This window comes from Diceros bicornis, chromosome 38, assembly GCF_020826845.1.
Source record: "Diceros bicornis minor isolate mBicDic1 chromosome 38, mDicBic1.mat.cur, whole genome shotgun sequence".
NCBI lineage: Eukaryota > Metazoa > Chordata > Mammalia > Perissodactyla > Rhinocerotidae > Diceros > Diceros bicornis.
In genome coordinates this window covers 1,838,013-1,855,715 of record NC_080777.1, presented here as the reverse complement: position 1 = coordinate 1,855,715, position 17,703 = coordinate 1,838,013, and the positions used below count along the sequence as shown (strand labels likewise).

Below are 17,703 nucleotides of genomic sequence, written 5' to 3'. Positions count from 1 at the left end.
GACAGACTCGGGGTCCCGCGAGTGTGGAGGGAACTCGTGTGTCTGAGGGTGCTCTGGGGAGCAGACGGCCCAGCAGATGCAGACCCCGGGTGCGCTGTTGTCTGACCCCGACCCCTCCGTCTGCACAGGCTCCCCGGCCTCCCCCCCACGCACGTCCCAAGTCCAGCGTGAGAGGCTGTTTTCCAGAAATCCCAGGAACCGCCGTCTCCACCTTCCCTCTGCAGGGCAGGCTTCCTGCCTCTGCCATGTCCTTTCTCTGGCTTCCACAGTTCTTTTCCTTGTCTGGAGCCCAGAGGCGGAGAGCTGGCCCGTAGTCCAGGGAAACAGGCTTTGAACTCTGGCTGCGGCAGAGCTGCCACTCTCGGGGCCCCGCCGGGCGCTAGAGGAGAATGGACTGCTCTCTGCAGTGACCGGGCCATGAACTCCTGCCCCACTTTGCAGCTGGCGACAGCCAGATCCCAAAAAAGGCCGTGCGGAGCCCGAGGGGGTGAGGCGGCTCAGCCGCTCTGCCGGGGAGAGGCAGGCCTGTGTCCCCGAGGCCCCAGGAGGAGGAGGACTGCCTGCTGCCCGGTCCATGCTCACTCCTGACGCCACGTCCACGAGGCTGCAGAGGACTGTCAGGGCACTGGCCTCCGGAACAGACCGGGACCCCACGGTTCGCTTGCTGGTGTTTTCCAGGTGGCCTTCTACGTTCAACTTCCACTTACTCCCACAGATATAGCACACTTGGTGCCCCTGCACTGTCACCAAGCTGCTCGGAACAGCAGGAGAGGGCCTGGGCTTGGAGGCCCTGCTGCCTAGGCTCCAGTCTCAGTCCCGTACCATCTCAGGTGGATGTTTTAGCTTCCATGTCCCTGTTTCTGATAACAAACAAAAAACATTCACAACAGAACTGACTTCCCTTTCAAAGGGGGCTCCCTGCATCGCCCAGAGCCGGGCGGAGATGACCGCCCTCAGGGTTGGTCCTGAGATCATCGCAGGCTTGAAAGGGCCACTTGGATAAATCATTGAACATCCTTTCTGTACAGAGAGAAAAATAAGGCCCAGAGAAATGAAGTGAAGGGAACTGGGACGTGAATGGGCGGGGAAAGGGACTTCTAGAGAGACCGAGATTCATTCCCTGGGCTGAGGGCTGGTTGGAGGGGCGAGGGTCCATGCCCAATGGGGAAGGATGGGCTGCTCTGGAGTGGGGGGAACCTCCTCGAGGGCGGTGCTGGTGGTTTCCCTGGAGCCCTGTAAACTGAGGGCAAGCTTGAGAAAGCCCCCATGAAGGTGGGAGGAGGGATCTGCCCTCTCTGGTTAAAAATAGACGCTTTTTTGCCAGAGGCACAAGGAACAGGACCATTTTTTGACCTGGCCACGCAGAGGCAGGAAGTGTGCACATGACAAGGTAGAAAGCAACAAGGAGGGGGTTCCACTTGCAGGGGCTGCTGAGGGGCTGGGCTGCAGACACCTGGAGAAGAGAAACGCGTGGAAACCCGGCTCAGCGGCTGAGTGTCTTCTGTGAGAGGGCCGAGGTGGGGCCCTGCTGTCCCTGGGCCGCAGGCCAAGGCTGGACCCCAGGGCGTGGTTGCCTGGGGAACAATTCAGGTCCCCCAGAGAGACTCATTTTTTAAACTCGGAATTTAAAGTCAAACTTCAAAAATAAATTAGACACAAAAGTCAGGGTTTGTAGAGAGAAGGCTGTGTTTGTTAGGGTTTAAATGGAGAACAAAGAAAATGGGGGAGCAACGGCGGGCTTGCCGATGGGGAGCACTGCGCTTGTCTGCGGACAGGGTTTCAGGAGAGCAGCTGCCAGGGTGCCCGGTCGGCCTCTAATCTGGAGGGCAGCCACAGACAGCTGCAGATGTGGCCGCCCCACCCAGGAGGGCCACAGTGAGGGGCCTTGGTGACAAGCTGAAAGGCAGGTCGGGAAGATGGTGGCCGAGGCTCAAGCACTGTCCAGCCAGCTATGCCCCTGGCGTGCGCATCCGTGTCTCCTCACAGCCGGAGCGTGGTCACTGTGGTGTGGACAACGGACCGACTTTCTGGAAATGAGCGTGGCTAATATGGCTGAGAGGGCAGATAAGCCTGATTTTGGCAGTAACTGAAGCTTCTCTCTCTGGACGCACTGTACCATGGGGAAGCACTGAGCAGTGTTCTCTGTTAAGGACTCAGGGAACTGAGTGAAGCCCGAGGGCTGCGATTAGCAGACAAAACAGTGACCTCATAGGGCAAGTGACTCCTTCAGTCAGAAGCTTACTGAGTGCTCATCGTGGGGCAGGCGGCCGTGGGCGTGCAGAGCGAGCAGTGAACAGAAAGTACTGGAATACGAACGTGAGGTCGAATACAGGTTCTTGCACCAAAACCAAATCAAATATAAAACCGATGGAGAGAGAGTGGTAGCCGATTTGCTACCGGAGGAGAAACCGGGGTTGACTCTGGTTTGTTCACATCCAGGGCCTCACGCCTGTGTTGCTCCCAAGTGGGCCCCAGGAGCCGGGGTCACGGGTGTCATTGGAGCCGTGTGAGAGCCATGGAGAATGGCTCAGGTGATGATAAATCACGAGGTGGCCCCGGACCCACTGGCACCACCAAGACTCATGATGAGAAATGCCAGTTTCCTGGAGCTTGGTTTAAAAAACATCCTGCAACACATTTTCCTTCCACTCGGGTCTTTCCCGGCATTCTGCATCACGCATGTTATGGGTATGTGTGTTTTCTACCCAAAGGTCAGTTAAATTTTTCTTTTGCAATATGCCTGTTGTGGTTTATGCTTATCCTTGTACTCGGGCAGCCTTGACTCTCTAAAGTAGAAAATAAGCCCCTGCCTCTCGAGCACCCAGGTCACCAGGGCGCCCAGCAGAGCGTGGGGTGGAGGGTCCTTCCAGCCAGCCAGCCAGGGGCACTGTACTGGGTCAGTCCAGTCAGGACTGGAAGGCAGATCAGCTCTAGGCAGAGACCCTGTGTTTGCTGGTCACATGGAGCTGGTGGCAGCCTCTGTGCTGTGAGTATCCCCCAGGACAGAAGGAGCCCCTTCTGCAGCAGGAGGACTCTGAGGCATGTGGACCCCTGCGGCCCATCCAGGAAGGGCCTGGAGAACAGAAGCCCCCGGTGGGCTCTAAGGAAGAGAGTCCACCCACCTCCCCAGCCCTCAGAGGGCTGCACATCACACCACACGTGCGGTGGGCCTGTGTTCAGTGTGAGACGGGGCCGCACACGCCGTGTTCTGACTGACTGCCCTGTGTCGGAACCCTTCTGCTCACAGACTTACTCATTCAAACGTCCTTAGTGTCTCACACACTGGATACCTACTCGAAAAGAAACATGACCTCCTCTCATTTCTTAAAAAAGGCAGCAGACTGATTTTTGTATATCTTGCATGAGTTCTGATCTCAGTTTCACTCCCTGTCCTGTCTTGTAAATCCTCAACAAGTAATCACGGCTTACGCGGGGTGGACAACAGCCCCTCCTCTGAGTCTAGCTCAGGACATCGGCCTGGAGCGCAGAGGCCTGCGTGTCCCTCTTGAAGATGATTCCAGCCAAACAGGGAGCAGACTGGGCCTGTGACCCTGCGCGGCAGTCCAGTTTATCATCTGTTGAAGTAAAAACTGGGATTTAGGGGCCCGCCCGGTGCTGTAGTGGTTAAGTTCGAGTGCTCCGCTTCGGCAGCCCGGGGTTTGCTGATTCGGATCCTGGGTGCGGACCTGCTCACCGCTCATCAAGCCATGCTGAGGGGGCGTCCCACACAGAAGAACCTACATCTAGGACGTACAACTGTGTACTGGGGCTTTGGGGAGAAAAGAGAATAAGAGGAAGATTGGCAAGAGATGTTAGCACAGGGCCACTCTTCCCCAAACAACAAAACACTAGGATTTACAAGATAGCCGCTTCGCTCTCTATCTGTCCCTATCACGGTGGGGCCTTCACACTCCAAGAAGTCAAGGATTGTCTTCCTCATCTTCCCACGTGGTACACAGCAGGTACCCGAGAAGTGTTTTGTGGAGTATAACAAACAGCTTCCAGTGGTTTCTGACCCCACTTCCTGACGTGGTTTAAACTAACGTGACCAGCACGCCAGTGGGGAGGAATCCGTCTTCAGAACTTGCCTAACTTGTGACTCCCCCAACCCCATTTTCATGAGCTAGTTTTGACACATTTATTCCTGTTTAAAACTAAGAGACCAAGTACACCGAATGCCCTCTTCCACATGTGGGAGGTGGTTTCCATGCCTGTTAGATGTTATAATAAATTGTAGCTAAAAATGTGGAGGTTTCAGCTGGTATTGTTTTGCCAGGAACTTGAGGGACACATGGCCTACAGCCTGTTTTTGTTCATTTTTTTTGCTGAGCAAGATTCACCCTGAGCTAACATCTGTGCCAGTCTTACTCTATTTTGTATGTGGGTCACTGCCACAGCATGGCTGACGAGTGGTGTAGCTCCACGCCCACAATCCAAATCCAGGCCACCAAAGCGGAGCATGCCGAACAGGTTTAACCACTATGCCACAGGGCCAGACCCCCTACAGCCCGTTTCTGTTCTCACTTTCCTCGGGTCACATCTGAGCAATTCTCAGGAGCAGGTCGTGGCAGGAATCAGTGTCTCCTCTCCAGGACAGGGAAGAGACGGCTCTCAGGCCATGTCCTGGCAGCAGACTGCCCTCAGTTAAGAGGCACACAGATGTCTGGAATACGGGTTGCTTTCAGATTTAAAGCATTAAAACAAAACAGTTCCCCTTATATTCCTATTTGACAAGGGCTTGATCTGTGGTCGAGATGAGGCACAAACTTTTCATACAATTGGTCACATACAATTTCTACATTTTTAGCAAAAGATATTTTTTCTCCAAAAAATTTAAGAGGTAACAAACCAGTGAGAAGATAAATCACAGGGAAGAACATGATCTAGTTAAACTTACTTTTTATTATCATTTTTTCCAGTTACCCAGCATGCCACAATCTGATTGCTGACCTGGATGAAACAGTGAAATAAATGATTTACAAAGAGATATTTACATTCATCTGATTTGTACGTAATATGACACAATGCACCGCGACCTTCCTGGTGGACACCCCCTTGGACTGCAGTGGCCGCCACAGCCACACTGGTAGCTGAGCGGTCCCTGCATGACGGATGGCTGGAGCTGAAGTCTGACACATGAGGAGCCCTCCTGGTGTGTGTGTTCAGAAATGGCTTGAAGTTATGTTTTTAAATCTGCTCATTTGTATGCTGTTACACATATGAATTTCAATAAATGAACTTTTCAAAGACTTGAACTGTAATGTTTCCTTTTTACCTTGAGGTGATGAACAAAACAAACACACCAAAAAGGCACATATTTTAACTAGGCCAAAGGGTATCGAGGACCGAACCACCTTCCTGCCATTCGTGTTCCTTTCCCTCTCTGTGGTCTGTATGTCATCCTCCAACCTCATCTGCCTGTAACTAGCATCCCGTGGACTCCATCGTTTCTCATCCTGCTAATCTGCGCACCGTCAGGAGACACCAGGGAGCACTAAGCATCCTCCTCTCCACTCTGTTAACAACAAAAACAGACGAAAAAGCATCTTTGGCTCGGTGGTGTCAGGTTTCTTCTTCAATACGCAGTATCTGCGAGGAGCCTAAAAACGTACTTAGTGAAATTACAAAATTTACTTAGAGTTCTATCAGATATATCTGTACACAGGTCACTATTTTAGTTTAAAATAGTATTTCCGCTATACACAGTTAAGCCCTCAAATGCTTTAAAGAAATAAAAATGGGCACTGAAAACGCTGTGTTGTCTTTGAGGATGACAAGGAGATACTAGAGGCCAGGCTGCAGCGGGACAGCCCCTGACCTCAGGCTGCGCCCCAGCCGGCAGCCTCTCCCGTCATCGTCTGGGCGTGGCCTCTGCGGATCTGTGTGGACTAGGCTGTGGAGGCGGCGGCACGACACCACACACAGACCACCAGCCTCTGGAGCGTGGACGAGGTTAAAGCCTGAAAGAGCAGAACTTCAGATTCACACGTTTTTGATGTCATCAAATGTGCTCAAGGCTGTCACATAACATATATTATTTGTCCCTAATTCTGTTTTAGGAATACAGTAAATAAATTATACAATATTCCAAAAATAGCACCTTTAAAGAACTACAGAGGTCACTTTATTTTAGCCTCCTGGACCTGTCACCCCGTGGTTTTGAGAGAAGAGCACGTGAGAACGCCCTCAGATCTGGCCATGCGACATACACGTGCACGCCTGACCAACTCTGGTCCCAGAGCCATTCCTCTGTCTAACTTAGTCCCAGGAGCAAAGCCAAGTTTCTACAATAGTAGGATTATGAGGTAAAATCAGAAGGCCCCATCCAAAATGATTCTGGGTCAATCGGAGTGTAGTCCAACCATCCTACCCATTGATTACTGACGTGTAAGTTGGTTAATTTGCCATGAACTTTTAAAAATACACTCTAAAAAAAGGAAGTTTGCAGAGCAACACATTATCAGGAAGACGTTACTGATGAGCTACACTCCTGAAGAATTCTGGGTCCAGACCATCTGGTGTGAAGATTATTAGGGTCTTAACACATCTCCAAGGAGACTTGGTCCATCCCCGGCGTCACAGCAGAACTGTCCTGACCAGTGCTGAGGCCAGCGCCTCCCTCGGGAAATAGCCCTTCATCAAAGTTTGAACAACTGCACTATTGCCATTTTATTGAAGTAACAAAATAATCCCGTGTGTGTTTCGAGCTACAAGAAATTTACATATTTTCCTGCCACATTTTATACAGGGTGGGTTAATACCAGGTGGAGCTATTAAAAATCTTTTTTCAGAAAAGAATATTTAATCTTCTGAGATTACAGAACCACGTCCAACAACAATAGACAGAGAAGTAGCAGATTGACATAGTGCTTTATTTAGGCTGTCTGTACGAAGGAAAATAATATGCATCCCTACCATATACGTGTAAAAATACTAAGGATGTACAGTGTACAAAACAGTTTCTTGTAGTTATTTCACATCCTTGTAGGTCATATACGTAAGGAAATAAACAGTTTTAGTATGACCAACAGTAATAGTAATACAGTTTCTTGGGTTCATAGTTGCGTCTGCTGAAAATCCTTAACCAGATGACTGGATCTTGCGCGGATCTAATGAAAGAACTAGCAAGGTCAAGAGATGTCACAAACTATAAAGCTACAGGGAGGTAATTCAATTACCAATTTAGAGGTTTTCTTTTTATTTAAATAAATACTTTACATTTCATGCTTGCCTGTAATGCACTACCAGGAGCAAGATAAGGAAGTTCTACTGTGGACAGTACAAACAGTAGCAGCAAAGTGTGTACACTGAGGTGTAATATATAGGCCCTGCAGTCAGTAAGGAAGGCCCTTACCTTTGTACTCTAGGAGAAGCAAGTGGCCCCACAAGAACAGTCAGCTCTGAGAAGCCAGAAATCAGGTATGGGACATGGAAAACAATACTGGAATAATGCCATGTAATTAGTGTGGAAAGCGAAGCTGTGAGCAACCCTGCCAAAAATCCAAGCAGAAATGGCCAGTTTCCTCCAAGGTGGCTGCATTATGACAAGAGGGCAAACTTCATGAAAGTGAGCACAAGATGGAGTCCACGCAGTCTGAACCGGATTCTGCTAGAATGATTCCAGGTTTCAGGCCTTTCCATCTGCCAGAATCCAAACTACAGCTATGGGCAGACACAGGAAGTTTTAGAAATCTCCTTCTACATATATTTCTGTTGTTCTATTATTCTCCACGTCAGCTGATTGAGATCTGGGACTGAAAATAAGGGATTCTCAAAATCGAAGCCAAGAAAACACCGTGCCTGACACTGCCGGAGTCCGGGGCGACCAGTGGTGAGCCCTGGCACTGGCTGGGCCGGCAAGCCAGCCGTGAGGAGCGGCAGCCTGGGGCCCTGTCAACGCCGTCATGAATCTTTAGGAAGTTTCCTTGGCCAAGGTCACAGAAATCACCTTAACATTTGGGGGGAAACAAAAAGCTATCGATGTGCTTAGTGTGCGGTGTCACGCGTCCCCTCTAAGGAGTGAATGCTCTGAGCATCAGCCAGTCTTAGCCTTCTTCTCTCTCTCTCACCTGGCTCGCTCTTATCCAATGGATGCAAGACAACTTACAGAACATACCTTCCAGTCTACTTTCTTGTCAAAGTGAAACATTCAACATAATCCAAGTGAAAAAAACAGTTGAGCTGTATGTGTAAGTAAGAATGAACTACCATTACTGTAACTCCCTACTCAGTACTAAGGATGAACTTCACTCAGGTAGAAGTATGAAAAATTAGGATAAAATCTATGTCTGAATATGTCTTAGCTGCCTTAGTAAAATGCCCTTTAACCCCCATCAGTCCCAGTGGTCCACCCACCGCCAGCAGTGGTTTCATGTCTATAAATCCACACTTCCAGCGTCAAGAGGCTAAGACATCTGCGTATGAATATGATTCATCCTATGAGAAAGTCACTTGCTCTTTCATACAATGCAGTCACAACACTACATCATGCTGTAGTCTTCCGTTTGGGAGCTGTCAGAGAGTGTAACTAAAACGCATTTCCATGATCCCTCCGTGGAGTCGGGCGGCCTCCTGCTTGCTGCAAGAAGGGCCCCCCGCCTCCTGGACGTCATAGGCTGCTTTGGAAAATGGCAGCTCCTAGCACCAAAGGGTTTAATCTGGAGATCATCATTAATGGAGGAGAAGAAGGAGGTTTGCATACATGTCCCCCTTCAGTGAGAAATGTTAGAATTTGGAGACATGAGTATATACAGAAAAAGAAAAGTTGGAGGTGTTCTTTTTTTGTTTTGTTTTTTTCCCTGATGGCTTAATTCAGTGATAAATGTACCATGATCAGAATAAACACACCAGGTTCTTATCCTTTACTGCCTACTTCGTCAATACTCCAGATGTGTTCATTTTGCCAAGTCAAGTTCACTTCTCATCATCACTCAGGTCTCAGCTTTCTTCACTATGTCACGTCGCCAGCCGTCGTCACAGTCCGCTTCTCAACTGGGCGAACATCACCATCCACTTGTCTCGTTAACCCCTTGGCATGGATAGTTGGGGGTTTTCTCATCTTTAGGACCAAGGGGTTAAATGACAGCATCTCTTCTCCCAAAGCCCAATTCTCACCAATACAGACAATTTCAGAGCCTCATCAACATGTTTTTACATAGGAGAAAAAGTGCATGATTCTCATCGGCGTGTACATTCCTTGCACATGGGTCAAAATAAACTGCAGTAAGTCTATTTTATGTAAGTTGGAGCTGCATTTGCTAACATGACATACAATTCTCATCACTAAAAAATAAATACTACTGCAATATAAACAAAATCATAAAAGGACATTCAAAGTTTTAACATCTGAGAAAAAGCTAATTCACGCAGAACTGAAAGTAAAAAATTAAAACAAATAAGGCAAACACCTGTTTACCTTGGTGTACAAATTTTGGTGAAAAGCAGGATCATTATACCTGTCTACATTCTTTAGCCATCAGAGGTGATAAATATCAAGAAGGGAAAAAGGTTTCCAAGCACAGGGAAAAAATGCTCTCTGGTGCAAATCATATCCTAGACCCTTGAAGTGACCCTGACCTACTGTGCATATGCTGCTCCCTTCCTCAGTAGAACAGTGTTCATTGCCCACGACTGCCCCCGCAATCTGGACGTCCACGTGTAGTACGGGCTGCCCCTGCAGTTCCAACAGGAATTTAAATGTATATGTGTATACATATCTAGCCCCACAGTTGTTCCGTCCTTCTCTCAAATGCTTCCTAATGAACTCCAGCCAGATCCTAGTGACACACTCTCTTCACACACTGACCTGACATGCTTCACTACAATTCTGCATATGCACATCACCACCCTCCCACAATCGCTTGTTCTGAATTATAAACTAAATCTTCTTAGTCTAATTAGTTTGTGATTTATCTTCTATAAAGTTAAAAAATGTACCTAGAATCAGTGTATCTCATTTAGCCTTCACTGTTAGGGAAAAACAAAAACTAAAAGATCAAAAGATGACAATTGGTGCACAAATGAACGATGGTGGGCTCATGACTTCCAAAGATTGTACGGTCACCTCTTAAAGTTGCTATAACAGTAAGACAGTAGCAGCAGCAGCATGAGACCTTAGACTTAGATACAACTTCATGCAAAAACAAAAGGGCGAGTGTGTGCGCATATGTGTGTTCTCGTGTGGGTGGAAGGTGGTGAGGGGCGAAGACCTGGCATCGGCCAGGGATGTCTGAAGGTGCTCCTGCTACTCGTAAGAGCTAGGACTGGAGTGATGTCCAGGAATCGTTTTCAGTAACAAATCTAAGATGACAGTGAAGTAGCAGAACAAAGGAGACTTATTCTCGTCCACTTGCAGAGTAGGAAAACTGAGGGAAGTGCGGCCGCCTCTCATTGTCCATGCAGTCCATACCGTCCTCATCATCTGTGGGCAGGAAACAGCTCTTTTAATTTTACATGTATTGTTTGCAACATCATCTCTGGTCTATGTAGTTCTAACTTCTAACATAAGAAAGATTAACAGAGGCAACAGCTCCCAGAAACTTGTGTTTATCAACAAAACATACAGTAATTAAACTTAGTTCAAAAATTATCTCCTTTTCAAACACATGATCTATGAAGAAATAATAGACACTAACATTTCAAGACTTAATAAACTGTGAAAAAATACCAGTGAAGGAAATACGACTTTTTAAATAAGAAGGAAAAAATGATCTCCAGTAACCTTTGATTTCATGAAACTGTGCATGTCAAGATTACAGAAGTCAGTGAATCTAAGGCGCCCAAAGTGTGTGTCTGGAATCCAGCAACACCTGTCTCCAGATGCCTGTATTTCTTCTTCCTGTTGCTTCAGGTGTGGCTGCAGAGTGAAGCTCCACACGATTCCACTTCGCTTGAGCCCTTGATCACACATTTAAGGTTTTACATTATTTATTCTACATCTAGTATTTGCCTTAACTCACCATTCCCAATTTTCCTATGATAAACTTTACACTTGAATAAAGAGAATAAGACAAAGAAAAAGAGGGAAAGAGGTTAGCATCTGAGTACTAGTTCATCAGGAAATAGAGGGAGAAGAGACGTGACAGGCGTGGAAAGAGGCCACTTTCAGTTAAGCTGCTCCTCCCTTTCATCTTTCCTGTATTTGAAAGATTACAGACGATCACCCAACCTCTTCCCATAACTGTTCTCATGATGTCAGGATGCTCCTCCCAATCTGCGGTCACACGTTCAGTATTCCCTGTGCATCTGCTCTGGGCAGAGTCCCTGCCGCCCTCGGGCTCCCTGTGTGTGGGGCAGGTCCCCCACGACATCCCTCCTGCTCTACTCCATTATGTCTATCTTCCAGTGCAGTAAGTGCAAGACTCTTTGAACCCAGCCTCCTTCTCTTCAAGCAGAATAATTCCATCCCCTCAAATACCCATAGGAAGTGCGTCACCAATTCTTTTAAGTGTGCAGCCTCTCCATGGAGCCTCAGTGTCATGTAATGGGAGACAGAACACAGGCCAGATCCTGCTGTATCGTGGGCATTGACCTTGTCACACAACAGAGGAGGATGCTCTGCCTTCCTCTGAAGAGTAACGAACTTTTCTGCTTTTTTCTCACTGGTTTTCTTTTCAGTATTCTTAGTACAGAAGATTCTAGAAATGGGATCAAGTTGCTAACCAAAATTGTGGCCTTGAATATACTAAAAAATACCACTGTATCAGGTAGGAATCAATCCATCAATAAGCACTTGTGGCTCCCCACTCCATGTAAACCACTGTCCTCCGAGGGGCCCCTCCCTCTGCAAACAAGGCCCTTTGCCCCACAGTCAGCATTTCTAGATAGTACCGTGGTTTAGGGAAATCTCTGCCTCCTTATTATAAAACACTGGTTCTACCAAGAAAAACACAGGCACCTTCTAGATCAAATACCTTCCACAGTATTTTTAGCTGTACTGAAGATGGTAGGAGCTGCGGATGGCGTATCTGTTAAGTCACAAAGTATAAAAACTCTCCAGAGAAAAGGCAGCTAAAATCTTCATGTTCCGACTATGACATGTGCCAATGGCATTTCAAAGAAACAGTTTTCCCCACTAACAGCTTTATTTTGCTGAGCGTGTGTCTGCACTGTAAACTTGCAGAGCACCCCGGACAGCGTGGGGGAAGGCTGGTGCGCAGCCAGCGAGGGCAGAGGCAGGCCCCGCCGGAGCGGCGAGGAGTGGAGCCCGGGGCAGCCAGGCTCCACAGTGGGTGCCGGCCTTCAGTCTGAGGAGGAGGATTTACTGCTGTGAGGCTGCATGTCACTGAGAATGAAGAGGGCCTTCATCCTGTCACTTCAGTCACAAAGGACCACATCTCTGAACGTAGAGAAGTCTCAGTCTCGCAGACAGCCAGGAGAGGCCACGCCATGATGGTCTTTCCAGCCAGTTCTCTCACTCCCCCCCACTCCTGCTCCTCCAGGCTGGGAAACAGTGAGGGCAAGTATCTGGTCACAGCCCCAAGAGGGGCTGCGAGCCTGGGAGGCACCGGGGCAGGTGGGCTGCGGAGGGAGGGGAGCTGACGGCTGACGCGGCGCTGACTGCCTGAGCCAGAGCTGGTCACACCCAGTCAAGGCACACAACTATGCGCCTGCTCTGAAGGGAGGTTCATAGGACACGATGATGATAATGAACACCAACTGTGCTAAAAACACCAAACACCACACATCTGGAAAAACAAAACAGGATGATCCCTCTACATTCTACATCTGAATCCCAGGATCCAACAGCATCAGTTGCCTAATTTTCTTAGAACATTTAACAAATGAATTATATGGCAGTAAAACCTACTAGATCTCAAAGAAATCCTCTTTTTCTGTAAGAGAAAGGCAGAGGACCATTAATGGATATAATGCAAGACGACACATTCCAAAATCTGTTCAATTAATTAACACCAGTGAGGACAATCTGGCATGTTACTGCAGCTGTTTATAGAAAAGGAACATTCTGCCTTTCTAACTGCTGATTTGTTCTAAAAAATCACTCCATTCTGTTTCACAAAAGCAAGGTGGTAAGTGGGCAGACTGGCTGGCTGATGGTGCCCCTGCAGCTTTTAGGAACAAGCCTCTGTGCTTCAGCACCAGCGAGCCGCAGTGGTTTCTCACCAGCAACACGACTGAAAGCTGTAAGAAAAGATTCCGTGAAATGGAATCCCAGGTCAAGGCTCCACTGCTTCTGCTTTCATCTGCCTCTTCAGGGAATCCAGGAGATAGCCAGACACCATCAAACTAAACACACTGCCCTTGTGCCCCAGAGGACCCTAGGAGCTGCACTTCACAACCACGGAGGCCACGCCCTCCAGCAGGAGCCGGCCCTGCGGCCTGGTGCCCAGAGAGCGCTGTGCTGGGCTGAGCGCACAGGACAGGCTGCTGGCGCCCGCCTGGCCTCAGCCTACGGTGCCGAACTCTTTCTCTGATTTTCCTCTAGAGACCTTGAATCGGGAGAAAGACAGCAAGTCCAGTGTCCTCCTGACCCTAATGGGGGTGGCACCCTGTCAGCCACAGATGATGCTGCTTGACGTTCTGGGGCTGTCCAGGGCACAGTACCAGGGCAGGGCCACACCCCACTTCTGATGCCCACAGAAGCCAGACTCTCATGGCCTACAATTGTAGGTTGATTTCGATACCCACCTTGGAAGTTAGTGCAATGAATGGGCTTCCTATCAACCCCTGTCGCAGTCTAGAAACGAACTTATGACTCTTGAAAGACACTGAGTCACTGGGCTTACACAGCACCACCCACGTCTAAAATGACATATTCTTTCAAGGACAGAGTTACTGTTAGTGATAAAATGTGACATGCCAGGAAGAACATTCTATTATAACATTCAATACTTTTATATTGTTGATCAAAAAGTTGAGACCCTAGGTTCAGATTATATTTTAGAAACTGTGCTGGGTGACTTAAAACACCTTCCAACATTTCAGTCTCATTTTAGAAGTTCTAGAAATTGAGTAATAAAACGCCTATTAATGACATTCTCATCGTGACACCTGCCACTAGCCTGGAGGTGAGGATAAGGTGGGTCAGGTGAATCTCGAGAGATTCTGATTCTTGACAGCTCGGGCTTTGAAGTTCAAGTCAATCATGAAAAAGAACTATGGCTAAGGAGGCATATATTTAAAAGCTTTTAATTTTAACTTCTTTGTAATCAAATAGATTTTAAACCTGCTTTGCCGTGGTCTTTTTAGTCTAACATTTCCTGGCATCCCATTTCAGTCAGTCCCCTCCTCACATCCCTCTGTTCACGCTCATCCTTTTTTTTCCTAGGTGTTTATTGTGCTGGGCCTATCATCTCCCCTCACGTAGGTTAATCTGGTGCTTTAATAAAATTAAAAATAGAGTTATTCAAACTTGTAGAACTCCAGGTGCCTTTGCTAAAGAGAAGGCTTCTCAGCACACAGTGGGAGAAGGATGGGGCCCTGGAGATCATCCAGCCCTGCACCCACCTTCTGGAGAGACCTGCCATGTTTGGGACCCGGGGAGTGGCAGAGCCAGGACATGCAGCGGGGTCTGAGTCTGGGGCTTTTGCAACCCCAACACCCTCTTCCATCCTAGGATGGTGCTGGTAACTTTCTGAGGTAAATTATGTACTCATGGCTTTGCATTTACAGAGCCTACCTATTTCTATGCCTTCCAAAGTCACATATTTAGTTGTCCTAAAAGATCCCACAAATGCCAAAAGCTCTATTTAACAAAGGAAACTATCTCAAAGAGGATGAGGCCAGGACCGAGACGTGTTAGGATCTTACTTTGCCAATGCCCACCGTGGGTATCGCGTGGAGGCAAGCCAAACACAAAATTCTGGGCACTGAGGGGCAACAACACTCTCTGTAAAGAGCTGGGCCTCCTTCCGGCCTGGAAACTACTGGGCCCACACCATAATATGTTTATTTATTCATTTAATACATGTTTACTGAATACCTTTGCTGTGCCAGGCACTTGGCTAGGAACTGGGGCTAGCAGTGAATAAGGCAAACCAAACCCTTCTTCTTAGAACTACTGCATTCTAGTTGGAGAACAGACAGTGAACAAAGAAACAAACAAATTAAGCAGAAGAATATCAGCAAATAAAGTAGGGAATTAAGAGGTCGGGGGACGGAGTCTGATGGGCTATACTGCTCTCTAGATTGGGAGCGGAAAAAAAGCCCTCTGGTAAAGTGACATTTCAGCTGAGATCTGAAGAACAAGAGGAGCTGTTCATGCAGAGGTCCCGGAAAAAAGCATTCTGGGCCAAGAGAACAGGACACCCACAAGTCCCCAGTCCCGGGGAAGCTGGTATGTTCAAGCTGTGGCTAGAACACAGGACAGCGGCGGAAGATGGAACAGGATGAGGTCGGAGAGGTGGATGGGACCCAGAGCAGACAGGGCTGTGTAAGCTGGCGTGAGCAGTTTGGATTTAGAGCACAATGGGAGGCCACTGGAGGGTTTTAAGCAGGGGAATAATGTGGTCTGATTACAATTAAGGCTATATCCAAATGGCGAGGCCTAGCAAATGCTCTCTGGTAGAAAGTACTCCAGGGCCAATCTAACAACTCCCTGGCACTGCCCAGCATTTCAGACAATTATATCCCCACAGTCCACACGGGGCCAGGGGAAACTGTGCCAAGGCCTGTGCCCACTGCTTCCACTCAGACAGTCCTGAGCCACTTGCCCAAACTCCACAGGCTTTCCAGCATCATCTTCAACTCCTGGAGATTCTGAGATCCTAGCAATGGTGCACCGACAGAAGGGACCCACCACTCCACCACTGGCGATACACCATGGGCAGCACTTCCACATGTTGATATCTCACAACTTAACCTGGGCACTGGCCACGCTGGTGAGTCCTGCTCCTGGCTACGGCTGACACTAACTGCGGGACTTGGGGAATCTCGATTTCTCCCTGGGTTTCAATTTCTTCCCTTATAAATGCAAGTTAAGAGGTTCTTAACTTCTTGCAAGTCTAAAGCAAGACAAGTACACATATGCATACATAATTATATTTTTCATTTCAGGGTGCTCACAGTCCCTTGTTATCAGGCCATGGGCCCAGATTAAACTCTTGGCTGAGATGACCCCTTGGGTGCTTCCAATGCTGTAATCAGTGGACTACATCCACAGTTGGAACAGCACTTCACCCAACCTTCCCTTGCATGGACACTCAGTACATCGGCACTATCAACTAATCTGCCCTTTAAAACGGAAAGAGAGGAGCAGAAATGGAGGAAAGGATATAAAGGAAAAGAAGAGGAGGGAAAAGCTAACCCAATGTTGTGTGAGCCAAAAGACGTGTGACCTGAAGGAAACTTTTAGCTCTCCAGATACGTCCCTGAAACTCAGTTTTATCCTCACTCCTAAACCAATGACAACAGAGACAGACCTTTGTCAGCAGATGAGAGTGCTTATAAATCATGCTTGATAACCTTTCTTCCATTAAAGCCCACTTATTTAGGTATTTATCAAAGTGTGGGGCACACACTAGTGTATGCAGGATGATTTTAAGTGGTGCATGAACGTATAGTTTTAACAGATATGTAATTTAATTTATATTATAAAAAATTATTAGCAAACTAAATTATGTCTTCACCGATATTATTCTTAAGATAAAGCTAAGTAAAAAAGAGTGATTCGATTTAAAGTGAATTTAAAAACTATTAAGTAGGAGACCAGAATTAGCAAAATTCTGAAGGTGGTATATGAATGAGCATTCTGGGAAACATGGGGGTTCTCTATTTCAGAATCCTTTCAGCTGATGTGAAAAGAGTCCATTGGAGAACAGGAAGGAAGCACTAATTAGTCTATAATTTAGTCTATAATTCTTAGCTTATAATTTCTCCTACCCAAAACACCTTTTCTCTCAGCTAGGTGTCTTTAGATATTTCCACACTAGTAACTGCATATTCTTAAATGAAATGGAATAAGTCACTGTGGAATCTGATCTTGAAAATATCCAATTAAAAAAATGACTGTTTTCTTCAATTATATTAGAATGTTATCAGTTGCCTTCTAGATTTACTCACATTTTTCAGGTGGTGTTATTGTAATAGTCTGAGCTGTAAATTCTTCATCAAAATATCTGGTATCTGTCTCAGATGTTACTTGAGGCTTAAAAGGAGGTACAAGCTGTAAGAAGAAAGAGAGTACCGTTAACGGATTTCAATTTAGGAAGATTCATTTCTAGAATAAAATTAGAGAGCAAATAACTGAATGAACCGCGTGCGAGACTGGATGCTGAGCCACCGTGTGAGGTCACCGTGGTGGTCAGTCGGCTTTCCCTTCAACAGTCTCAACACAGAACAGTAGGTACTTGGTTGTTATGATTCAAGTGTGAGGGATTATGTGAAATAGAACAAACGAGAACCAAAGAACAGGGTAGGAAGAGGACATTGAAAAGTCTGTCCTAATGGTTTTCCCCAGTAACACACGCACATACAAAACCATATGGATGTTAACCACTGCAACAAAATGCAGGCTCCTCCTCCTGCAGCCACAGCACAACCTGGCTGGCTTTCCTCGACCTCTCTTCCTGGTACCTGGCTGAGCAGGTTATCATTAAAAACATGACTTGATAATACAGTTACTTCCTAGGTCACAGGCAGAGTGCTGCCTTTGAACCTGGCAAAGAACTGTAACTCTGCTTACTTGAGACGGGCATTAATGCCTACCCCTGCTCTGGAACAGGGGTTCTTGGCAGCCCCTGAAGT

The 17,703-nt window shown here is 47.4% G+C and overlaps 2 protein-coding genes across 3 annotated transcripts in view; one reads left to right on the top strand and one right to left on the bottom strand.

Moving 5' to 3' along the window:
• The window catches only part of SDCCAG8 (SHH signaling and ciliogenesis regulator SDCCAG8), a 226,350-nt gene extending 221,101 nt beyond the window's left edge, over positions 1–5,249 (top strand). The window contains exon 18 of the mRNA XM_058533531.1: positions 4,920–5,249. Within this exon, the coding sequence (XP_058389514.1) occupies positions 4,920–4,949 (30 nt within the window). The 3' untranslated portion in view covers positions 4,950–5,249. The remainder of the gene's footprint in view (positions 1–4,919) is intronic.
• Positions 5,250–6,851: 1,602 nt separating this feature from the next.
• Positions 6,852–17,703, bottom strand: part of AKT3 (AKT serine/threonine kinase 3) — a 322,405-nt gene continuing 311,553 nt past the window's right edge. For both annotated transcript variants that reach the window (XM_058533528.1, XM_058533529.1), the window contains 2 exons: positions 17,020–17,122; positions 6,852–10,420 (listed from right to left, as the gene is read on the bottom strand). In XM_058533528.1, coding sequence (XP_058389511.1) covers positions 10,335–10,420; positions 17,020–17,122 — 189 coding nt within the window. In that variant the 3' untranslated portion in view covers positions 6,852–10,334. The remainder of the gene's footprint in view (positions 10,421–17,019; positions 17,123–17,703) is intronic.